This window comes from Cyclopterus lumpus, chromosome 5, assembly GCF_009769545.1.
Source record: "Cyclopterus lumpus isolate fCycLum1 chromosome 5, fCycLum1.pri, whole genome shotgun sequence".
Classification (NCBI taxonomy): domain Eukaryota; kingdom Metazoa; phylum Chordata; class Actinopteri; order Perciformes; family Cyclopteridae; genus Cyclopterus; species Cyclopterus lumpus.
Genome location: NC_046970.1, coordinates 16,456,533 through 16,481,495, shown reverse-complemented (window position 1 = coordinate 16,481,495; position 24,963 = coordinate 16,456,533). Strand labels below are relative to the sequence as shown.

Sequence of the window (24,963 nt, the reverse complement as noted above, 5' to 3'; positions counted from 1 at the left end):
TTACTATCTGAGTGCAAATAAAAGCATCAGTGTCATTTCTTTTTTTTTAAACTGTATTTGTTAATGCTGAATTGAGACTTGGTTTGTTCTCCTGGGAAATGAAATGCAGCCAATAGTTTACAACAACTTAAGCTTTTTAGGGTGTAGTTCCTTATTATTATAATGTTTTGGGGGTGGGAAGTCCTGTTAGTCCTTCTTATTTTACTACATCATGTATTTTCTCATTCTTACACTGTACATTGTTTGTGTGATACTCTTAATAAGTGTGATTTGAAAGAAAGAGCAGCAAACAACCACACAGTGCTAAAATACATGACAGTTATGGGAAACAGCGTTACAGTTACTTAGTATGAAAATTGCTAAATTAATTGTGAAAAAAGTATTGTTCATACTTAATACTGAAACCCTGACTTGCATTTAATAGTAAAATGGGAAAGGAAGGAGCTAAGTTGCTCCTTCCTTTCCCATTTTACTATTAAATGCAAGTCTACAAGCGACCACTGTGGCCACCATGTGAAAGTAATTCATAAATGATCAATGCAAAAATAGTGTCATAGAAGTATTAAGAAATGAGTTATAAAGTGAGTAAACTGACTTACATTGTTTATTAGTAACATCTACCAAGTGACCAAGTAAGACTGTGGCAAATGAAAACCCTGGTGTTGAATTGACGGTGTGTTTTATTGCTTATTCAACTATTCATTCTTCTTTCCACAGTTACATAGTCTTGCTATAAACGGTCTGTTCGCCCATATTACGAAAAAAACAATAATACTTGCTCACTCTTTGTCACTTTTAATTTGGATACTCTAATACAATGAAAATGAATGGTGTTTGATGTGGTCACACTATTGCGCTCATGGTATTGAAAAGAAACTAGCAGAATGAAGGTGCTCAGTGTAAAAACCCACACTTATAACATTATCTCTTAAAAAAAACTCAGTGTAGACTTAACATAACAACTCTGTACTCATATACCGACAGAATAATTTGGGGATTTTTTTAAACAATTTTTTCCCCAAAACAAGTCAGCCTTATGCAAATTCTTTAACTTCCTCAGATTCTGTCCCTGTGTGGAAGACATGTATCCAACATGAACTGCGTATTGCTTACTAATTGTTTGCTACATCACCTGAATATCACCCATCATTTGATGTAGATATCATGTCTTTGCTTCTCCTTAAACTTGCTTATTGTATCACTGATGATGAGTTGTATCCTAGTACTTTCATGTATTTCAGCACTGTTTACACAATTTCTGCCAGAGAAGCTTAATCCATTTACAGGCAGATATGTTTTCATGTTCAACTGCATTGACTTTACTTGTTTTGCCCTCTGGACTACCTCTGAAAACCACCACGCCTGGGACGTGGATCTGAGGAAATGTTTGGGTATTATCTGATCTTTTCCATCAGACCTGCAATCTTGAAATAACTGTCAAACTATTGCTGTTGTAGTTCACTCATCTCACTACATTCATGTCATCATAATGAATGGAAGTCAGCCTGAAGGGTGCCTCTTAATTTAACTACAGCTGGGTCAATGTTTGTTGTTTTACACACACTGTGTCTGGATATTTACTCTCTATACTGGGACAATGTTGTTCTGTGATCTTACTGATAGTCATATAGTTACATACAGTACTTGATCCATTCTCAACTATTAAAAAGTTGAAATCATCTTCTATGCCTTACTTTTAACACCATGTTGTAGTTATGTTATTGATCCTCATCCACTTCATTAATACAACTCACAAACCTGTGATATATATTTTGTTATGACTCTTTACCATGTGATTTGTGTTATTCTGCTTCTTTATCGCTTACCAATAAAATATCACACCTATCGACTCTTTTGTTATAGATCTGTACAACAAAACCCTTGTTATCAAATTGGTTTAAATAGTTTTAATGTATACAGATGGAAACAATCCTTCATTGCTCGATAAAGAAGAAACAAAGTGGAGAGGGAGAGGATGGTAACACAGCCAGAGTTCAAGATTGTCAGAGACGAAAGACCACAAAATCAGTATAACACAAATTTACACTTCTCTTTTATCAAACATGGAAGTAGATATTGAAGCTCAGAAGAACTTCACTGACAAGCCATCACACATTTTAACAATAATGACACAACATTCAAGAATAGTGCAACACACTTCATTTGTGCTCCAAATTATAACAGTGCAAGATCATACGTGATGCTTCCCATTATGCTCCCCTATAATACATGCACCCTACGTCTTTTTTTTCTTATTTTGAAAACCACGGCCATTTCACGTACTGTGTTGTAGTGATGAAAACTTTCACCAATGCTCCAGTTGTTCCCAGAACCAGTCCAGTTTTCTCTTTGTTTTCCTTCCTCGGAGACAGTCTTTTCCTTGATAATTTAACTAATGGAAGAGAGCTGTTAAGCGTTGAGAGCTTTGGCTACATCTGTGAAGACCAGACGACTGGGCCTCTGCATGGTCCCCTGGGAGGTTGTGAGAGTCTGCAGAGAAGATGGGCAGCAGGGCAGATGGGAGATAAAAACTGTTAGTATTATTATGATCAGACGGGGTCTCCAGCCTTGGATTGTAAGAAATAGTGTTTGTGTTAATACACTGCTATTTGTCCCATTTTTATATTTTAGGACCATCACAACAGCTGAATCAACTTAATATTTGAGTAAAGTGTGACTCATAACTGAAACCAGAGAACATTTGTTAGGACCAGAGGCCACATATAAAACCAAAAGAGTATGCAAACTGTTTAGGGTACGTGACAAATTCACTTGTGTCTTAGAAATGTCAACTTGTGTTTTAAAAATCGGTAGATAATTAATTGTAGTTCTGGTGTGCAGCTATAGTTTCATTAGAAACAAGTTTTGACCAAATTATCTTGACTAAGATCCAGTTTTCAGCAATTCTTGGGTTTTTAACAGCTTTTCGTGTACTTTTTTAAGGAAGGACATTTGCTCAGTTTGATTTTGTTGCCATGGAAAAAGCTAATAATTGGGCCTTGAGATTGTGAGCTCACGTTCATATTACGAAACTTTGGCTACTGAACAAAAAACAACAACTAATAAATAAAACAAACAAAACAGCACTTATCAGTACTTCTCATCACTCTGATCGTACCACTAGAAGTCTTCAATATTTGTGTATTTAACTCTTGAATGGATGAAAATATCACAAAAAGTTGTGTTTATTGCATACTTTTGGAGTGCATGTGGCCCCTGGAATATTTGATGAGCAAAGTATTAGGTTGAGGGAGCACAGAGGAAAGAATGAAAAATAATATGGAAGTATGTTTAAAGGTGAAGACTGAATGTGTTGGTGTGTGTCCTCTATTAGCATCTACTTTAATACAGATTAGTTCATATAAATGGATAAACAATAAACATGCCACAACATCTAACCGACTGAGATACTGAAATAATGATAGAATGAGGATTGAGGGAAAAACTGAATTTTAAAGAGATGGTTCAAAAGACACACAGGTGATACTTTACCATGTTTGTCTTTTGCCATTATGCCAATGTCAAAACTTAAAAGAAATCAAAGGACATAAAGATAAATTATGACAAAAAACAAACGTTCACTGATGTACATTTTACAAAATAAGCTGATCATCAGTTGATGGCAAAAATTGCCAATTTATCAAAAGATAATAACATGTAAAATATACAGTGGACATAATAGCTAACACATGCCAGATAAATTGCTTTGATGCACCACACTGGATAATTAAAAAAAATATCTGCGTTTTGTTATTAATAATAATGGTAAACATTGTCTATGCCAGTAGAATATGGTTATCATGTCTTTTGTCGTCATCGATCCATTCACCACGTGTGGTCTGAATGAGAGCGCTTTCATTCTAGTTCGGGCAGTTGTTAAATAGCTTCATGGGTTCCTGTGAGAAATTTACCTTGGCATTGGGACCTGCGAGGCTGCCTTCCCGGCCGTGGTCCAGTAGTTCCTGTTCCAGCAGGTCATCTTGTTCTTCAGCCGGGTCGAAGTTATACATGGGCATGAGCTGGTGCCTCAGCTTCTCCAACCTGTATGACAAGAGTATAAAGATGAAGATCAGTCAGCATTTAAAGCTAGTGGTGTGATCATCTTCAAAAACATGTTTTTGTTATATTTGTTGACATTTGCTTTAACATGCCGAGAGCAATCGACATATCAAATGCTCTAACAAAGAAAAGGAAAACAGCCCAGTATCTGTGGCTGCCACAGGACTGTAATAAGCCCGTCCAATAATTTAATTTGGACAACTGTTGAAGCTTGTGCTGCTGGCTACTTTCATTGGAAAAGATTTTGTAACACTGGGCTGGATCATTTTTTAAATCTAGCATACTCTTACTAGTCTCACAAGATTATCTAGCCTAGCTTTAACTGAGGAGAAAGTATACCTCATTGCAATGCCGGATTAATCTAGTAGGTTAAAAATGGACGACAAGGTGCCGGCCCCTACAATGCCTCCACCAATGTGTGTATATACAGTATACTATGCCAATCGTGCAACCAGTACAGTACTCCTATGATGGAATAATACAGACATTTTTTTGTTTCTGTGCCAACATATATAAACCAAAATAATGCAACTTTTTAATAATAGTTGATACTATGTATTAATGGTGCAAATTTAGCAAATAATCAAATTACCAATTGACCTGAAAAATATATATATATATTTGTAAACTTACCGCTTACGTTTCCGAATATACAGCATCTAGGATGGAAAGAGACAGATATAATGACAAATAAGCAGTGTTGAGATAGAAGTAACATGCAAAAATGAAATGACTGAGTGCAAGTACATATGACATGTGTCAAGACAATTATACACAAATGTGGGCGACTGTGGCTCAGAAGGTAGAGCGGGTTGTCCCTCAATCAGAGGATCGGCGGTTCACCCCGGCTCCTCTAGTCCATGTCGATGTGTCTTTGGACCAGAGGTTAACCCCTCCCTAAAGGCTTTGCCATCAGTGACATGCAGTGTTAAAGCACTTTGAGGGGTCAGAAGACTAGAAAAACCATTTACGATAAACATAATGTTGGGGGAAGAATCCAATCGGTCAAGACAGTTCATAAAGAGAAAATACATTTCTACTTAATCAAATGTTATTTTAGAGACAATATTTAAATTATTCCTCACAATTGCCACGGCCAAGCCAATGACAGTGATGATGCCAAAGGGTAAGAGCACCATTCCCATTCCCGAGCCCTCGATCACCGCCTCCGGGAACGCCGTGGCATTGAAGCTGGTGTCGTTTGTTGTTATGGTAACAGTCATTAATGTTGTTCTTGAGGTGACATTGTCTCTGGCGCTCTTGCTCGTCGAGAGAAAGGGGATTGCGGTGGTCGTGGCAGTTGTAGAGAGAAAACTTGTAGTTGTCTTAGCTGCAGTAACAGCCATGGTCAGGTGCAACAGTTTCAACTGAAGGATGTATTTTGTATCTCTGTGTGTGGATGTGGTTGTGTCGCTCAGCCTCTAGTGCATCTCATGGTTGACACAGGTGTCGTCCCTTTGGGTTGAGGTCTGCTGAGGCATAGCTGATACTCTGGTCATATGATGTGGAGAATAAAACCTAAAACTGGAACAAAAAGGTAAACAGAATAAGTAAATGGTTATTGTAGGGAGCATGAATAAAGATGAAATGATCATTTAAGTGCTTGAATATCATTTCAAATTTGCTTCTGTGCACTGATTATTTATCCTTGTAATAAAAATAAATCCAACATTTTAAGTTTTGGCACACCTCACCCTCGATTTGACTCAAACCACGGGTGATTGTGCCAGCAGGCGTGTGGTGAGTGTTTTTGGGGCAGGATGTGGGTAGCAAAGGCACAGAAGGAAAGTGGCATAACAAACTTGATAAAATACAGAGGAATAATAACCACTCAAACTGTAACGTGCACTGTGAGGACGTGTTTTGGCAGCGAGTTCAAAACATACAAATCTAACTTACACCCACACACACACTACCACACACACACACACACTTCCATAAATATCCACTGCATCCAAACCCTCGGCTTAATTTCACACACAAACACTGTACGAATCCCATGAGAGAGGAGCAATGTATGCCGAAGATTTGCATATGTTATGAGATAAAAAAATAAAAATGTTTCCTTTAAAAGCAGAAAATAGACACATGATCCATTTCTCTTTAGTACATCCTGTCTGCTGAGCCATTAATGAGGAACATGTGCAGCTGTAGCAAACAAACAATGACAACCAAAGGCTGGATTACTGGGGGTTCATTACTGTTGTCTAGTTTACAACCCCTGCACCGCAACAAGACAGACATCTTTGTTTAAATCATGTTATGCTCTTATTGCTGTGTGTTACTGACACATAAACATGCATCTCATCTGTCCTGTCTAAACAGTTGAGCTGCTAATCCCACCAACGTGACCAGGTCCTACTCCATGTGTCCTCTCAGATTAGAGATGCATACGTACCTTAACATACAACATGCATGATTTAAGAGGGTCTGCAGCAGACCGGGGTTAGCTAGAGAGGGGAAATTCACTGGAAGAGGCAACCTTTCCTCCAGCGGCTGCTGCTCCTCCTCCTCCTCCTCCTCCTTCTCTTCTGCTTCCCCCTTTAGCAATGCAGGTACTGCACAGGCTGTTTACATTGACAAAACTGCCATTTTTTGTGAGGATGGACTCCACACACCGGATCAACCCTATCCCCAAGGGATCACCTTCCCGTTCTCCGGTTGCCTCCTCGGATCTCCGCCCCCCGTCTGGCTCTTTCTTGTATTTCACACAACAGAGCAACAGAGGCTGCTCCAGAGGATGCTGCAAACAGAGATCAGTGCTGAAAGCTCCCTCCCCCGCCAACCTGTCATTGGTCGAATGGCTTCAAGATGACAGATGCGATTGGTTCCCTCCGCTGTCTATTTGGCTTTGCGGGATGAGAATGGGATTTAATGGCTCTGCACACCAGATGCCAGACCTATGTGAATGACTGCATCCGGGTGGCAGCTCTGAGGAAATTAACCCTATGTTGTCTTTTCTTTAAATCTCCATGATCGGAATGTACTCTTTGATAAAACAGACAAGGAAAAGAACACATTCACTGACAAATCGCCCGATTATTTTGGGATTGTTACAGTTATTTACTGCACACATTTCCATTTGTACAACTAAAACTATGTTGAAAACAACATCAAAGTCTTATAATTGTGTGTGTTTTAACACATTAACAGCAGCTGCAGAATATCCTCAGTTCATTTTTGAACGAGTACCCAGTCATCATGCTCACAAATTCTGAAAGAGTTAGAATAACCAAATGTATTATGATTCTGTAATTTACTTATGACCTTGCCGTCCAATGCATTTAAATCTAACAACATATCTTTGAATATACAAGTGTATTTAGAGGTTTTTTAATTAAAAATAAAGAAATAAATGCGGTCCTTGTCACATAAAACTACAATATGGTAAACTAAGGATCACATATTTTTTTTATTTAATTTCCTAATACGCAACAGTATGGCAGTGTTTAAATGTACACAAGCATACATGCATTTATAAAAACCTAATGTATATATTTTGATTAGCTTTTGACCTGATTTTATTTTTAGTGGTTATGGCCTGTAAGTGAAATATACATTCAACCCTTAATAATTAATGGTTCCATCTCCATCTTTATCTGCCTCCTTCATCATCTGCTCTGCCTCAATTTGAGTAAGTGGTTCCCCTGAATTCATCAGTACATATCTGGAAATAAATATTAAACATTAAGGGAAACACTGAAAACGCATGATGAGATGACATCATAATGTTAATACACTGAGGAAACACAAACAAGTGGACATTGTTTTTTCAATTTCAAACAAATCAGTTGACAGTGCATGTAATGTATGCAATAGATCAAGTTAAGAGTTAATAAAGAATGCACTTAGGGGACATGCTTATGATTTTCTATGCTTTTTTCTATGACTTATGTTATTCTACTTGAATGTGTTCCAGTCGATATATCCTTTGACGTCTTTGTTAAATACTTTAAAAGCAGCTCTGAGTTCAGCATCCTGGTTCTTGGTTCTTTCGTTGTACAGTGCCAATAGACCAGGAAGCTGTCACAGTTAAACATCCCTTTATTTAAAGAGTCACACAAATAATCCGTTTTTTTTAACCATTATTATACTATAATACTTCTTTTACATCAAAATGCCAAAATAGTTTTTCAAAAATTGGAGAATTATATATGTTCTTTTCCCTTTTCAGTTCAGAGAGAGATTGGAGACAGAGAGAGAGAAACTTAATGTAGGAGAATGAAATGTGAAAGTAAATGGTCAATTATAAAATGTGTGGTGAGCCCAATGTATGGGTAACTTAATTGGACATAAAAATGATACCAGAACAAATGTCAACTCAAAAGATGTCTCCTCCTTAAGTTAGCAGAAGGCAGAAAATCACTGTGCAGTTTTTAATGTTGGAGATTTTGGATATTTTAAATTTGTATAACTTCTGTGTGATTCCATTTCACATTGATGGCAGTCAACTATTTGTCCATGTTAGGGAAATAATTGTTTGGAGAAGGCTCTGTAAAATGTGTGAATTATAATTGGAAATTAACGGATATCTATAACATCTTAATTAAACAAACCTTTTCCAAAAGCCCTATTGCAGAATGTTAACTTTAACTCCAATACGACTCTGATCATATCTTGAGGTAATTGCTTATGTGTGTGTGTGTGTGTGTGTGTGTGTGTGTGTGTGTGTGTGTGTGTGTGTGTGTGCGTGTGTGTGTGTGTGTGTGTGTGTGTGGTGCACTATGGGATCCACCAACAGTCTTTTTATGAACCCCTTTTACACATATCACACAAAGTGAAACACTGCCACCTAGTGATTAGTTTTGTAACCTGCACTAAAGATAGATCAGATTATTTCAATTTATATTGCCATTTTGGAAGATGTTGCTGTGTTACATTGTGCTCTGAGTCCTAATAGATTAGCATTTAATTCAATCCCAAATTTGATCGCAAAGAGTACTGTCTTCAGATTACTTTATCTTGATCTTATCAGAACAAGTGGCAAACATACATCTACTTTCCTACACATATACTTCGGTTAATGGCAAGATTAGTATTAAAGAGCCAAATTTAGCACTTTAATTACTTACTTGGTTTTGGCTGAACTTTAGATAAAGCTTCTAATTCCTCAACTCCAAGTGCAGTTTACAAGGCATTGCTTAAGGCTTTTGAAGTTGTAGCTTGTGTAAACTGTTCTATCTAACAATATAACACAGTCAAATACACCACCACTATGGTATCAAATATAGAGTTGAATCTGCAGCTTTCGGACACTGTGTAACCAAAATAATTAACATTATACACTATATCATTCATAATTTATGGCAGGGGCCAATAAAGTGGAAGATCAAGTGTGTGTAATACCGTATTATATTTTTAAGAACTTTGACCCATAAAGGTGAAAAGGGCAAGTTAAATGTAGTAGTGATAACTTTCCATTGTATGGATTTATAATCACCATCTCTGTCCACATCTTTGGCCATTTGGCTGAGATCTCGCTTTGTAGGATTGATCCCCATTAAATTCATCAGCCTTTCTAGCTCCTGTGTCTTCACATCTCCATTTCCCTTTTCGTCACACATCTCAAACACTCCTTTGTACTCTGTGATGTGCTCTTGTGTTAACTTGCTGGCCTGCAAGAGAGAAGGGGAATTGTTTAGGGAGTTGCAGCATTTGATATTAGTAGTTAACGAGATGTAAGAGGAACACAGATCAGCAGCATAACGTAATTACTTCATGTTGAATTTAACAATGGAATATAAAATATTGGAAGTTAACTAGTTTGATAAACTTGTAATTAGCTCAAATATGATGCTGTTCTCAAAGTCCCCAAGACGGAAACAAGATCCAGACAAGATAACAAAAACTGAAAACTATCAGGTGCATTTTCTGACCTCAACATGGTCCGCGGAACTGCAACTAGCTTGTTGTTATAGCCATTAGCAGGTGTTTTGTGCAGCCCCCATGACTCTCATGAACGCAGACAACCAAGTAAGGAGGCACTTAACTGCAAACAAGTCATTTTCAACATTGCAATGGGAGCATTAAGATTTCACATTTGTTAGTCATGGGGAAGGGCTTTGAATATCTGTATTTCACGTGCATATACAGTAAAATACAGTACAGTAAACCAACATGGAAACTGTGACAGACTTCTTTGGGGATTGGGTTTTAATATTGCCATGATTTTATAGTCAGCAAGTTCATCAATAAAAAAGTACCATTGAAATGTATATTGTTCTAGTTTTGTCCACTCATGTTCACAGTTGAGCCGGGATTTGAACCACAAAGGAAGTCATGTGAGACAAAACCATCGATATCAGAAGATGGTTAATTTTATCAGGAGGAATCAATGAGTACATTAATGCAGATTCTGGTCTGAAATTTCCTCATTACATTCATTTGGCTCCTTCCGATTTACAAGACTCGTTGGAAAAAATGTTGACACTGTTGTTATAACATATACATATATGATATTGTTTATGACCCAGCAAAGCAATGTGGAATAATGGTCTTTATCCTGCTTCTGCATCTTTGCAACACAAATAATTTACATACGATGATCAATGTCTCAGGCATTGGGTGTCACCCTCAAGCTCCAGACAGAGGGAAGGAAGGCTTGATGAACTGGCCTGAAGGATAGATGGAAGGCGATTGGAAGATGGAAGCGAAGAATGGCTCGAGAAAACTGAGATAAACATTACATTAGCTGACGCTTTTATCCAAAGTGACTTACATGTTACATTAATACACTGTAGACACAGCCACAGGAAGCAATTCAGGGTTAAGTGTCATGCTCAAGGACACATCGACTAGGGCGGGGATTGAACCGCCAACCCCCCTCCCCCCCCCCCGCAGTCGCCACAAAAGACATGATGAGAGTATTGGTTAACAGCTGTAAAGGCAGTGTGCTTGACAGCTGATTAGAGGTGTGTCGGAGGTGTCTGCTCCTGAACCTTAATTAATTTGTTCACTTCATTTACTCCAGATACATTTTTTAAAAGAAAATGCATCAATTCAACCCGTCACTCATTTGAAAGCAATTATTTTGTGCGACTTACAACCATACTGTAGCCTATGAATCCAATATATCCTCCAACCTGAAATATGGATGATTCATACAAAGTGTATGGTATGTTGTAAACTGTGCACTTGTTTTTTGTTACTGGTTTTATATACTGTGCCCCCGAAATGCAAATCAAAATTGAATGTTAGCGACTGTCATGCTTCTGACTTTAACATTCCAATATCTTAATTATAGGACCATTATTTTCTGAAATGACTGCTTTGTGTGACTGAGTTGTTTTGTTACAAAATATTTTGAGGAAATTGTTTTCAGGTCTCTCCTGTAAAAGATATGTTAGTCTCAATGAAACTTCCAGCACAAAGACACCTTCACCACTATTTGTTTGAGGTATTTTTGCTACATAAACCCATTTAACAGCACGTAGATAATTTATGATCGTTTTGTGATATTTCAGGTGAATGGATGCATGTTTAACTGTGACAGCTTCCACAAATTACACCACAAAAGGACCAATATCTATTTAGTTGGGTGGTAAAGTGTCTATTTTGTGTAGCTTATTCTGAATATATCTATGTACCCGTGCACAGCAAGAGAAAACACTATTTCCTTATTAACTCTGGCCAGATTATGTTGTTGACAGTCCTATTAGCTACAGAGATCTGCTGAAATCATACCACTTCCTACTTCAAGTTGTGGCCCGACTAACTGACTCAGCCTATCAGTTAAGAAGGGGCTGAAAGAAAACAAACGAACGAACACCATGTTCTCGTTACGTTCAGACCCCTCTAATGAAACGCTCTACTAAATGAGAAGTGCTAAACATTGTTCAAAGTGATTGATAGTGTCCAACTGTTGGAACGTTCTCTGCCCATCGTTGCTGCAGCGTGGGGTTTCCCAGCGCTGACTGCAGGGTTACCGCGCCCATCTCCCCATCTCGTCGTTCGATGGCCGGACGAGAGTGTAACTACGGAAAAGGCAGATGTTAAGCTTGGAACACGGGAGACAGTAAGGCTGTCTTGCTGAATGAGGTATAGTGATTTTAAAGATTAGCCTTTTTGTTTGCCTTGGCAGCGTCTTCGGTACAAGGCTAGTGGGTGTGATTTCTCCCCCCGCCCCTCTCCGGTTGGTTGACTGAGGTTGTCAAGCTCCCTAGCGGTAGCCTGCGTTCGGGAAGGGCTGCTCCTCGGAAATCTAACGCTAGCTGGCTAGCTCGTACTAAGCTAGCGTTGTGGTGTTCGTTGATGCGTGGATCGGAGGTACTGCTTTCCAGTCAATGCAAAAACGCAAAACCAAACGCAAATTGAATCAGGTAAGGCGAATTAAAACGACGATAATGCCGCCTTTACACCTCTCGCAGTAACGTAACGTTAATACGGTTTGCGGATGAATTGTGGTGGAGAACTTTCCGGGGGTGGGGTAGCGATACATAGTTAGCTCCTACGGTTAGCTCACGTTCACTTTAATGAGCAAATACTAGCGGGTACACGAGTGTGCAGCGGTGGACCCTTGGTCTTTGCGGTGGATTAACAGATTGATACAACATGTATCTCCGCATAATTGCCTTATACAGCCAGTCAATTGCGTTAACTAACGCTCGTTTTAATGTTGGCCAAAGCTCCTGGCTGGCGTTTAAGTAACGTCAATGTTGGCCAGTGCGACTCTGTGTCGGTTGTGGCCCTACAGAGGTGCTTCTTGGCCTAAAATACAGTACTTTAAAGAACTGTGTAGTTGATGCACAAAAGGTAATGAAGACGACTGACGTGATAATGTTGGCACCTTAAGTTGCACAGTTGGTTGAGGGCTTGCTTTGTGGCGTTCTGCGAAACGTTAAAATACATTTAAGGATGCTGCTGTCAGTAGATGATGACACATTGGGTTGGGCTGGAACAATAAACGTCCCGTAAACAAATTAACAACACATATTGGTAATTATAAATAGCAGAGAAGCCAGCATTACTAATTAACGTTAAAATGGCACACTGTACATAACGCTGCTTCAGCTAAATGTTATTAACCCGAGTTATTGTAGCCGCGTTAACACCCTTTTTTTTTCCTCTTTTTTTTTTTTTTTTTACCTCAAGTAATAAGTTAGCATATTGCTGCCTTCCTGCAACGGACGGCCGCGCCGGTGCAACGCCTTTAACTTAGGTTAGTGATGTTATTTATTTATTTATTCATTCATCCATCAGTTGGTTAATTAGCAGTTATACAGAAAGGGATAATATAGGGTCATCTTTACTACTTTGTGATAAATCACCCGCATCTAGTATAGCATTTGTTGCTTACTGAAGTCAAACGGGCCATTGCCGGCCGACCTTGCAGTTTTTACAGGCTAAGGTCCACTTAAGGATTAGAGAACCAAATACATGTACACGTAATCAAATCAAATCAACTGTGCACTGCCGGTTTTAACGAGATTGCTAGTATGGGAGTAAGTGGATTTCTGAAGGCCACGCAACCACCGAGTTCCTAGGTTTGCCCACTATATTGGCTTAAAAGCTAACTACATAGCACTCCCTGCAATTGCGGAAGACTAGCTGAGTCTAGGGTGGTTATGCTTTTTTTGCATTAGATACTATCAGCTTTGATTTCGGTCATGAAATTCCGCTTACGTTTAATCGACTCCGCTTGTATTCAGAGCTTTGTTAAATCACAAGCGTAGCGAATAAAGAGACTACATATATTCCTTAAAAACTAGCTCTTTCCTGCCTGCAGGCCTACACTGTCAAGCCTGCTAGCAAGCTAACTAGCGGACAGCCGTCTGCAAGATGGCGTTTAGCTGCTGCATCTTCTCAGTCATATCATCTGCAACGTTTAGTAAATGTAAAAATCAAATTAAACTGAGTCCGATAATAATAGTCGTATTCTTTCTGTTTCGCCACCATGGTGCAGAACTGCAATCGTTTTTTCTCGTGAAATATGTGTCGAGCCTCAGCAGCCCAGCCCTCTTAACATATGAGAGTAACAAAATGACTATAACGGCTATCCAAATAAAATGCAAACTAGCCGACTGTTGTAGGCAAATCACAGAACTGCACACGGTGACTAAGTCAACTATCGGCACAGAACACACATTGTTGGGTAAACCTGTGCACAGACATCATTTTAAAAAATATGCATGTTAGTTATGTTGATCAATTCCCTTTTACTCATAGGTATCGGTCTTTATACATTGTCTTAACATTACTTTAAAGTGTGCCTATTGGTATGTAATTTGCAAATTACTCTGATATACAACTTCCTTGAAAGTGCAACTTCATCTTAGTTTATGAAAGCAAGAGTGAGACTAATTATACAGTAGCTGGTCACTGGACAACTGCAAGAGTGACTACTAGGTTTGTGATTTTACTAGAAGTGTTAAAATCCAGGCACTTGCTTTAAGCATGTTGTGTGTAAAAGAATTAAGATTAAACTCATCCTTTTATGATTGAAAAAAAACATATTTATAATTCCTGGAGTGGCTTTGCCAGCTGTTTATGTTGAGTGGACATGGATAGGATTAGGGACTCATTGACTGAGGGTTTTAGCTTTTAGGATTATGTAGTTGCTCAGTGATATTGCTGGTTATGGCTTTTTCTATGATCCAGCTTTAGACCTGTGAAATGTTGCATTATCATCGTTTAACAGAACAAATAAGAGGACTGGTCCTTTTGAGAACAGATGTAAACTACTGCAGAGAGGTACTTTTTAAAAACATTTTTTAGAAGAGCTAGTCAGCTACAACTCAAGCTGTTTGCCACTGCTCATTGTTTATCATGCAGTCAGCTGACCCTGATCAGGCGCTTGGAAAGGAGAAGTGATGAGGGAGAGGAACTCCTTAACTGTAAGCATCCACAGAGGTCAATGGGAAATAATATTTCTGAATGGGGAATATTTCAAATATCATAGACATATAACATCACTCCAGGCTATCCCACTTTTGGATTTAACATATCAGTTTTACGGTTTGGTATACAATCATTAAAGAATGACATTTAATTACATCTCGTAAATGTTTTGATTGAGAACAAAGTGTGAATTCAATATATGCCTAAAGTCAATAAATTACATTAATAGCCCATTTCACAAGATCAAAGTGACAGAAACCTGTCCAGTTTACCTCAATAGCCGGAAATTTGATTAATCAGAACTGCGTTTTAAAAGCTAAATATTTACTTTAGAGTTTAATGAAAATGTAAGAAATGTAGATGTCGTCTGTTCTTGGCTAAATACATTATTAGATTAATTATACTATGAAAAATACAAATCTGCATGACTGAATCAACTTCAGTTTTCTCACTGACTAAAAAAACAAAATCAAATCTTTAGAATATTTTAACATAATAATTTCAGAGGTTTTCACGTGAGACTGGCATTCTGCTGTCCCCTGATGATACTGCATAATAATTACATTCATGACAAATGTATTTATAGATGAATGAGTTTAAGAGGATAACTGTAAAAGGGTCAACCAATCAGAAGACCTAAAGGATAACAGTAAAGTAGCGAAGATGTTCAGTCTTGTTCTGGAACCTCCAGTGACATAGGCCTAATGACTGATATACACCAGGTAAGGTAACCTGGTCCAAGGTTGGTCCAAGTTAATGCATTGCTGTTTGCAAACTGCGATAAATCTTAATTAGATTTTAGTTTTCTTTAGTTTTACAACAATGTAATATTGCACTTTGTGCTGCTTCCTGCACTATGCAAACATGTGCTTTGTTTGTTTTTTAAAGATACAAGGGGGCAATAGATTTCTTATAGAAGACAGCTTGCACAGACAGTAGTTTTATAAGTGATGTGCTACTATGTACTTAAAGGATGTGGTGTCTTGGTTGTAATCTCCCAATGTTATTTAATTTATCTTTAAGTTGTCTTTTGGAAGTCCTTTTTAACTCAACCGTGTGCTTTACTACAAAAAATCTATATCGTTGTTACTTTTAATCAAAATTGTATATGCATACCTATCTTTGTTAGACCGTTTTCTAAGTGTAGTCAGAAATTACGAGTCTGATTTAGTACCACTAACAAAATATGTACAATTATAATCATACACAACTAAAACGCACATAAAGAGTAGATTAACAATTGTTTTCTTATTAAACTGTTGGATCTGAGTGGAAAGTTATCAATTTTCCAGGAAAACTGGAGTTGAGAGGCAATCAGTCCCTTCTTCACAAGCTAATATTACATCTACTGGGATAATTAAAAATAAGATGGTATATTCAGTACGCCGTCAACGTGCGGTTTAATTGCAAAAACATATCTTTTGTTGTTGCTTCAAATAAGTAAACTTGGACTTTGCATGTGTCATCAAACAGACAGATTGTACAAAGTGTGCTACATAAAAATGTTCATTGATAATGTAACTAAAATTAGAATAGTGGACTAATTTTCTTATTCTTAATCAAAATTGTACTCTTTACTTTGGTTAAGGGTATCTGAAAATACGGTTTACATAGTGTGTTTGGTTGTCTTAAGTTTTACTCTGTCATAGTTCATGTAAATGAAGTCGGTGTCTTGTACAGGACAGGTCATTATGGCTGGAGGATTTCTTGTGATTTGCCTTAGCTTCCCTAACATAATTATCAATGAATGGATTTGAAATATTGTATTTCTCTCCTTTTTAATAAGCAAGACTGGATGGAGTTCAAGATATTGTTATTGTATTTGGAACATGCCTTTGTCTTTTTAAAATATGTTTTTAGATGAACTTTGAGACCGCCTTAATGCTCTTTCTGTGTTAATATAAGTGGCTTATTGATCACTTGGTTAATTTTATATCCAAGGGATTGAGGTCAACAGGATAATGGCTGCTTTTCGGATCATTGGAAAGTCATGCCTTAACAAGATTTGTCTGGCAATCTAAATTCTGTGTCAGAGTTATGTTGGTGACATTGAGGTAGGAAAGTAAGGTTGAATCATTACCTGTATGTTTCAAATTTGTATGTACTCGTACGTTGACCCATTTAGTCGATTTAGAAAAATCAGTTAAAGTTTTAGTGAACTGGCTGAAAGTCCTTTGCTACAATTACCTTCTGCGCTTGAGAGATTCGTTTTCAGACCCTCTTTGCTCACGGTTGAAAATATGATGTAAATATATTTTGCCGAAGATTTATGCAAATTATTAAAGTGCTTCTCTTTCTTCTTTTTTTTTTTTTAGATCAACAAGTGCCCCGGTAACTGGCGTAAGGTAATTGAAAAAGCAGAATAAAATGAGTGAACTGGACCAGTTACGCCAAGAGGCAGAGCAGCTCAAAAATCAGATCAGAGTAAGTAGCAAGTTTTAAAACACTTTTTTTAAATATACCATTCCATCAGTTATTGTTATTTGTCCCATATACAAATCAAGTTAGAGTTAAGCCTCTACAACGACAATAGATGTGAGAAATCCTGCCCTAAAGATTTGAGTTTTTCTTTTATTCAGGATGCCAGGAAAGCATGTGCAGATGCCACATTGTCACAGGTAACAATTAACATTATGATCTTTGTCTTAGGTTAAAAAGCATTTGGTCTGAAATTAATCACAGTAGTTATTGTTTTGCAGATCACAGCTAATATTGACCCCGTTGGCCGAATCCAGATGCGTACAAGAAGAACACTGCGGGGTCATTTGGCTAAAATCTATGCCATGCATTGGGGAACAGATTCCAGGTAAAGCAGAGTTTGAGTTATGGTCTGAAGTTTTGTTTTTGTTAGCGTTCTGTTCTTGCTTGTCAAATGTTGAGCAAAGTGTAAAAGTTAAACAATGTCTAAATGTAGGAGCTGTTCAACCTGATGTTTTTTTTACATTGTTTTTCAGCTCTGTGGCAGGCATCTTTTTCCTGCAGTTGTTTTTCCTCAATTTTTGGCTTATAATTCTAGATAAAAAATAGATTGTGTGATGACTGATTGTTCTTGTGGGGGTGTTAATGTTGCTGTTTTAATTGTTGTAGGCTCTTGGTCAGTGCCTCTCAAGATGGCAAACTCATTATTTGGGACAGCTATACCACAAATAAGGTACGTCATGTTTTATTTTTTTTCAACAGGGATTAATTAAGGAATGGTTGAATCTGCAAATGGCAATATGTGTCATCTATAGTAATTGGAAAGCACAACAACAATAATAATGGTGGTTGTTGAGACCTCTCAGATGAAGGCATGCCAGTGTTGCCGTCTACATGCAAATACAGTAATAGTGCTGCTGCATTTTTTTTAAACGTGCAGTTGCAGGAAAAGCAGATACAGATGAATGATATGGGCCTGGTTTCTGGTCACATCAATGACTATATACATCTCTGTTAAGCAGTTTCATATTGTTCCTGCAACACTATATTTTAGAACATGTAGCCCAAAAGTTTCGACTAGAAGTAGAAGGAGGGTAACTCAGTCTGCCCATGCTGAATTCATTTTGAATGTGGCTTAAAAGTGTTTTAGATCAGCTGAGAGAGAAGCATTTGTGGCCTCTGTCCTGGGGCTGCTGTGCAGTGAGTGGGGTGGGTGAATGTGGTTTGTGTACCTAATAAGTAATTTGGCAGCACATTTTTAAATGGAGAATTATGCTATGTTGAGTTCTAGTATATTGAAGAGGCATTTTTGGTTACACAAAAAAAATGCAGCGAGGAATGAAAAGATTATAAAGTAATTATTCTGTATCTCAAGACCTACAGAGAAGATTGCAGGTCAGACTGATTAGTATTGTATATGGGATACCTTATTGAGTGTAGGTGCACACAAATGGAAACACTGCTAGTTTCATCCTTATGTTAAATTAAGCTGCCACATTTTGCTGTTTGAGTGGCAAAAAGTAGCAGTTTATTGATTGATGCATACTTTCACGTTTCTGTCAAAATGTAAATGATATGTGCATGATTAAACAGGATGCTGTCTATTTTCTAAACGGTACATTCTGTGCTCATTCGACTTGTTCTTGAGCCGTGGGTGCTTCACTAGGTGACCTGGCCTGGGTGTTACTCTGATTTTGGGCTGTGTGCACAAGAGCAGTGGGCATTCAAATAACAAATCCAGCATTAGAATTAGTTAAGTACCCACAGGCAATGACGCTGGTTATGGATATTATAGATTATAATGACATCCTGGTATTTCCATTGTGTGTAAATAGTGTCAAAGGTTATTTTAATGGAAACTTCTTCAAATAATATTGCTCTTTCAAGAGTATGAAATTTACTTTTTTGAGTTACCAGGCTAGTAAATGTAGCGACTGTAAAAAAGTAAATTTACGTATTTTTGTGTGTCACATTTGTTGTAGGTCCATGCCATCCCACTTCGATCTTCCTGGGTCATGACTTGTGCATATGCACCTTCAGGAAATTATGTGGCCTGTGGTGGCTTGGACAACATCTGCTCAATTTACAACCTAAAAACGCGTGAAGGAAATGTACGTGTGAGCCGTGAGCTCGCTGGACATACAGGTATATGATCTTCTTTGCTTGTTATTGTTCTACTGCTAGTTATGTATCTGACATTAAATTCCATATTAATGACTCCTATTGATTCTTTGAATATCAGGATACCTGTCCTGTTGTCGCTTTCTTGATGACAACCAGATTGTTACAAGCTCTGGAGACACCACTTGGTAAGTGAAAGTGTTGCCTACGTTGAGTTCCTATATGGACGTTGCAAAAATATCAAATGGGTATCTTCATCGTCTATTTCAATTTATATAGTGCACTTTGGGACATTGAGACTGGCCAGCAGACAACCACATTTGCTGGACACACAGGTGATGTCATGAGCCTGTCATTGGCCCCTGACTCACGGTTATTCGTCTCTGGTGCTTGTGATGCCTCTGCTAAACTCTGGGATGTTCGAGAGGGCATGTGCAGACAGACATTTACTGGCCATGAGTCTGACATCAATGCCATCTGTGTAAGTTGTTTAAAAAAATCTGTACTTCATGTGTTTTTTTTATTTTTTATAGATGTACTTTTAGTTTTTGTGTATTCCTCTATTGTGCAATAATAATCTCTCTTTTGTAATCTTTAGTTCTTCCCTAATGGCAATGCCTTTGCCACGGGCTCCGATGATGCCACCTGCAGGCTTTTTGATCTGCGTGCTGATCAGGAATTAATGATCTACTCTCATGACAATATCATATGTGGAATCACCTCCGTTGCATTCTCAAAGAGTGGCCGTCTTCTTCTGGCGGGATATGATGACTTCAACTGTAATGTGTGGGACACACTAAAAGCGGACCGTGCTGGTAAGCAATTGAAGCATGATCTCACATGGACACGGAGGAACATGTCACAAAAATGCGCTTGGGTAAAAAATGACTTACTGTCTTTGAGACTGAATTACAATTGTTGTACTTGTCTAGGTGTGTTGGCTGGACATGACAACCGCGTTAGCTGCCTGGGAGTTACTGATGATGGCATGGCAGTTGCAACAGGATCCTGGGACAGTTTTCTGAAGATCTGGAATTGAAGCCTGAAGGTTCTTTTTTTAATTATTATTATTGATTAATACTTTTGTAACTAAAACTGTTCTATACTTTGTAAAGTACTAGTCCAAAACCTGTAGGTGCACATTTGTTGAAGCCTCATCTTTTGCTTGGCTTAAGCGGAAGCTGATGTGCTTTTGCACTACTTTTTTCCCCTGACAGGTTTTGCTGTGGGTTCAATGAAATATATTTCTGTTTCTTAGCCTTTTGCTGGGCTGCATAATTCAGACACCTGTTGGCTTGAAGTCTTTTAATATCTATTAATATATGATAGACGTTTCAGCCACTTACAATAATAACAAACGCAGTCTTGGAGCCCATCAGCTATCTGTCTGACGATTTAGCCTTCGGCATCAAGGGCCAATATTTTGGGTGTCCGGTGTAGCCAGCGGGTCTCAGGATAACCAGGCCATCGCCTCTTCTTCCGTGCAGCATGGTTGAAGTTACAGGAGGACTACTTCCCCTGTTTTCAGTCAGGCGTATGTAGCTAGTCATGCTCATTGGTGTAGCCTGAGGAAGAGAGACAGAAACAGACCAACTTATTAACACAAAAAAAAGGAAACTGCTTTTATTTCTCGTGGACATGTCAGATATGTCTCAACCACAGATGGTCTATATACATCCTAGTATCTAAAGCCTAAATGAGTCGTATGACATGGGACATTTTCAGATGGATAAGAGACTGATTTGTCCACTTCTCTGGTCTTATTGTCTTCATGTGATTGGAGAGATCTAGATGTGATCTGTGGCTGTCTGTGATGGGAACTGGGACGTAGGACATCTATCATGTGGATTGATCAACATTTAAGGACACTGAAACATGTTGACACTCTTTATATGTAGGTTTTGACATAACAGACACAGTATATAATGATCATGCACACTATTTGCTGATTCTTTTGCCAAATTACAATATAATAGGAGACAAAAAGCAAATGTAATTTTGATAACGTAGTTTGTGATTTAGATGTTATCTAATCCAGAGATGACATTTCTCATTTTCATCATAAATAAATACAGGTTACTGGACCCAAAGCAAAATGTAAGATTTTTGTTGCCGTTGTCACAAAGAATTTGGAAAAATGGTTAACATGCTACACGACTGCGATTTGTTACGGATCTCTGGGGGAAAATAATATCTTTTATTTAAGTAACGGGCTACTCAAGTAATTAACTTTGTACTTCCACTTGGGTACCTTTTTTCTTTTTTGCAAAGTAACAGTACTTTTACTTGAATACCGTTTTTGGGTGCTCTACCCGCCTCTTTTGCTCTCAACTCGGACTGTTTACCTGCATGCAACCAAAGCCTGTTTAGACGTGCCTGGTCAATACATCTTGGAGTATAAACGGAAACCAGAATACAATACCAATACCAACATCTCCAAACAGGCCAACAACTGTAAGCTTGTTCTGCAGCTGGTTGCAGATGTACCTAATAATGAACACAAGCTGCTTCCTGCGTTCTTGTGTCATTAGATAGCTCTTTGTTTAGATCTTTGCTCATTAATGTACAGAAGGTTAAAGTGGCTACAACTGTAGGTCAAATGAGATCAGCTAAATTCTCAATGTTGTTTTTATTTTTGTTTCCCAGATGTTCTTTTAACTCCAAAGTTGACTGGAAGACCATTACAACTTCAGAATGTTCACAGCATCTTCTTCAACACTGTTTAAACTGACTTGGACACCACACAAACGAAGGGAAACCAATGCCTTTCCTACACAAAGAAGAGCACAAATGTTTATCACCTAGTTAAGAAAGGATCTCCTGTGGTATCAAATCAGAAACTTGTGCATTCCTTCTTGGACCATTTTATGTTACCTTGAAAGAGAAAACAACACTATCATCCCATGCAAATGTGTGCGTCTTGAAAGCAAATGTTGGAGTGTAATTGTACAAATTATTTAACTTTTTTTTTTTTAAGAATTCTATTCTGATGGTTTGTTCTTGATGGCTTTCTTTTTGTCATTTTTTTTCTTTAGTGGTTTTAGATACGTTTGAATTACAGCTTGTCTTTCTAATCCAATTAAATCATAAGACAGATGACCGAAAACATGCAGCAAGTAATGCAGGTAAAAGCTTGGATCATATTACACGAGCAGCTTTCAAAATGTCCATTATGTATTTATATACTAGCTGTTTTTGTTTCATCACAGCCTTTTGCACATGAAGAAGCTTTGCCTCAACTAATACTATGTTAACTAACCAAGCACATGCTATAAGTTATGAATGCTCATTCCAGTACAAAAGGAGTTATTACGAGTAACTTATCCAGTTAACCCCCTTAATTCTTGTACATGCCTTTGACTTTGGGTGGTATAGCGAGGTAGGTGCTGAGATAAATGGGGCATGGCTGGATTTTATTATATGGATGGGGGATTGTGTTTAGTATCCACTTTGAGTGAAACACCTCACCTGACTAAATAGACACTTCCTTTGCTTGGGACTGCAGTTGCAACTCTGAATGAAATGTACAAATCAATGTCTGAAAATAATGGTCTGATTTAAGTTAAGACATTTAATTTTGTCTGCCATTGGGTTAATTTAGATGTGCATGCTGTAGACTTGCTTTCAATGGTGCAAAATCCTAGATTTTTTTTTTTTTTTTTGAAAAGGAGAGTATCCTATTGATTTGAACTTAACAGAAGCCAATTTCTTTTTGGCTCAAATTCTGCATACATAATGTACTAATACTGGTAACGCTATGCACCAGGGTGAGCAAGAATGGAGGAAGACTTAATATTGACTGCATACTTAGTGTAAATTATGCTTACCAGTTCTATTGATGCCAACTTTTGTAATAATTATAACAATCATTGTTTCAGAATTCTATCCTTGACAAGTCCTTTTTCTCTCCTCCAATTCTTCACTCTCAATGGAACAAAAACGTCCTCACATACTGTCCATACTTAAACTTTTGTACATTTTTTTTCTTGGTCTTAAATTGAAAATCAGAGCATCTGAATGACAACATTTCACTGTATACAGAAGCACTTTTGTTAAAGTTGTGACATATTTTCACTTTTCTTTTTTTCTGCGATAATGTACAATAAATGTGATGTATTCGTGTGTGGCCACAAGTGAAAATGCAATTCAACTGAGATGGATTTCCTTTTCTCTTTTCATTAATATTATAGAGCTCTGCACCCTTATGTACCTTTTCACTTTTTGTATTTCATTTCAGTCTGTTGGTGTTACACGGTGAGCTGGATGCAAGATAGATACTGTACTAAATTGTACTGTTGATTGAAAAATGTAATAAAAAGCTGTTTGAGATCCCTTTGTTGAGTTCAATCTATGAAATGCAATTTATCTTTTGTCTGTGTAAAAATAATGATACATGTTATATGTATAGTGCTTGAAAACATGGTAAAAACAAACTAAAAAACATTACATAATGGTGAGAAACAAACATTTGTATATTGGTGTGTCATTCTGGATCAACATTTCTCTGCTTTCTGATCAGAAAGTATAGTAGTGCTAAGACAGATGTCTCAATATTGTTTTTGGAGGGCAGAGACAAAAGTGAGACAGTCATACAGTCTAGCTTTATCCATTTTAGATTCAAAGACCTTGGAGTTGACTTCCTTAGTTTTAAGAAAATAGTTTTGTTTTCCTGGTCTATTTCGAACAACACACAACGCACATTAAGTAACACTGAAAACAGAAATTTCACACAGACCTATTTTTTTAAATAGATACAATAACAGGTGGTGTGCAAAGTAAGTAAAGAGCTAAATGCATTTTTCATATTTTTGCCCATGTGAATACGTTTTCCACTTGCCAAAAAGTGATTACAGATCCAACTCTGTCACCTGAAAGAGTACTCAAAATTATTTAATTCATGAGAATTATATTTGAATGATTAAATCCCAACAGGTCAATTTTACCTGTTGGAATACATTTAAAGGGGCAATACAACTCAAATGCAGTTTCGCACTTGCCAAAAAATGCAACTGTCAAATGACATGTTTTATACAATGTGTTTTTTTGCACCTCTTTCCTCAGGAAAACGCGTGAGAAGCAGCTTAAGAACCACAGGACGGCTCATACGTAGAACTCACTCAGAGACGAGATTTAAAATGTTTTATGGCAAGTTATAATAGGAAATATTGGTATTTTAGCGTACACAATTCTATGATAGTTTCAGGATATTTCATGTTAAAATACACTGACATGTTTAATCACATTTATATTGAAACCATTTTTTAAATATATATATATACGCACACACGTATATATTATATTACGCCCTTTCGGCCCATCGCAACCGCCATCTTCCCATCTGTGCTACGACATAGAACACGGAAGCTAGTGGATGTACTCAATCTGGCCTACCATACTAGCTTACGGGGAGGGGAAAGTCAAATAAAGTTACATATCAACAACCCAATGAATTAAGGTGTATTATCTTCGATACAAATACCAAGCACATTATCAATTAATGTTGGTTTTTACAACGTTATACAAACCAAA

At 37.6% G+C, this 24,963-nt stretch overlaps 3 protein-coding genes across 5 annotated transcripts; 1 reads left to right on the top strand and 2 right to left on the bottom strand.

Annotated features, from left to right (window-relative positions):
- Nucleotides 1–1,892: 1,892 nt before the first annotated feature.
- Nucleotides 1,893–6,899, bottom strand: si:ch211-161c3.5 (uncharacterized protein C3orf18). The gene is made up of 5 exons (XM_034533254.1): nt 6,458–6,899; nt 5,145–5,583; nt 4,693–4,718; nt 3,912–4,041; nt 1,893–2,490 (listed from the first exon to the last, which is right to left on the bottom strand). Exons 2-5 carry the CDS (start codon nt 5,403–5,405, stop codon nt 2,410–2,412), a joined length of 498 nt encoding a protein of 165 aa, XP_034389145.1. The 5' UTR covers nt 5,406–5,583; nt 6,458–6,899; the 3' UTR covers nt 1,893–2,409.
- Nucleotides 6,900–7,205: 306 nt separating this feature from the next.
- Nucleotides 7,206–24,763, bottom strand: LOC117730495 (calglandulin-like). The gene is given in 7 exon segments (XM_034532226.1): nt 7,206–7,278; nt 7,631–7,726; nt 7,964–8,078; nt 8,081–8,102; nt 9,495–9,674; nt 20,781–20,999; nt 24,484–24,763. Coding segments are annotated over 6 exon segments (516 nt in total). The 5' UTR covers nt 20,811–20,999; nt 24,484–24,763.
- Nucleotides 11,774–23,763, top strand: gnb1b (guanine nucleotide binding protein (G protein), beta polypeptide 1b). 3 transcript variants are annotated; one of them, XM_034532317.1, is made up of 12 exons: nt 11,774–12,377; nt 13,150–13,216; nt 17,211–17,319; nt 17,475–17,513; nt 17,595–17,701; nt 17,983–18,046; nt 19,296–19,458; nt 19,556–19,622; nt 19,714–19,915; nt 20,033–20,249; nt 20,367–20,482; nt 22,081–23,763. In XM_034532317.1, the coding sequence occupies exons 3-11, from the start codon at nt 17,263–17,265 to the stop codon at nt 20,471–20,473; spliced, it is 1,023 nt and encodes a 340-aa protein (XP_034388208.1). In that variant the 5' UTR covers nt 11,774–12,377; nt 13,150–13,216; nt 17,211–17,262; the 3' UTR covers nt 20,474–20,482; nt 22,081–23,763. The 3 variants fall into 3 exon arrangements, with proteins under 3 accessions (XP_034388208.1, XP_034388207.1, XP_034388205.1); XM_034532316.1 differs by lacking the exon at nt 13,150–13,216 and having other exon boundaries at nt 11,775–12,096; XM_034532314.1 differs by lacking the exon at nt 13,150–13,216 and having other exon boundaries at nt 11,776–12,377.
- Nucleotides 24,764–24,963: the final 200 nt, after the last annotated feature.

Coding starts and splice junctions, on each gene's coding strand:
- gnb1b (XM_034532317.1), top strand. CDS start 17,263: ATGAGTGAACTGGACCAGTTACGCCAAGAGGCAGAGCAGCTCAAAAAT. Junction 17,320..17,474: donor AGCTCAAAAATCAGATCAGA/GTAAGTAGCAAG, acceptor TCTTTTATTCAG/GATGCCAGGAAAGCATGTGC. Junction 19,459..19,555: donor TGAGCTCGCTGGACATACAG/GTATATGATCTT, acceptor TTTGAATATCAG/GATACCTGTCCTGTTGTCGC.
- si:ch211-161c3.5 (XM_034533254.1), bottom strand. CDS start 5,405: ATGGCTGTTACTGCAGCTAAGACAACTACAAGTTTTCTCTCTACAACT. Junction 4,042..4,692: donor TATATTCGGAAACGTAAGCG/GTAAGTTTACAA, acceptor CTTGTCATACAG/GTTGGAGAAGCTGAGGCACC. Junction 2,491..3,911: donor TCGCAGGTCCCAATGCCAAG/GTAAATTTCTCA, acceptor TCTTCTCTGCAG/ACTCTCACAACCTCCCAGGG.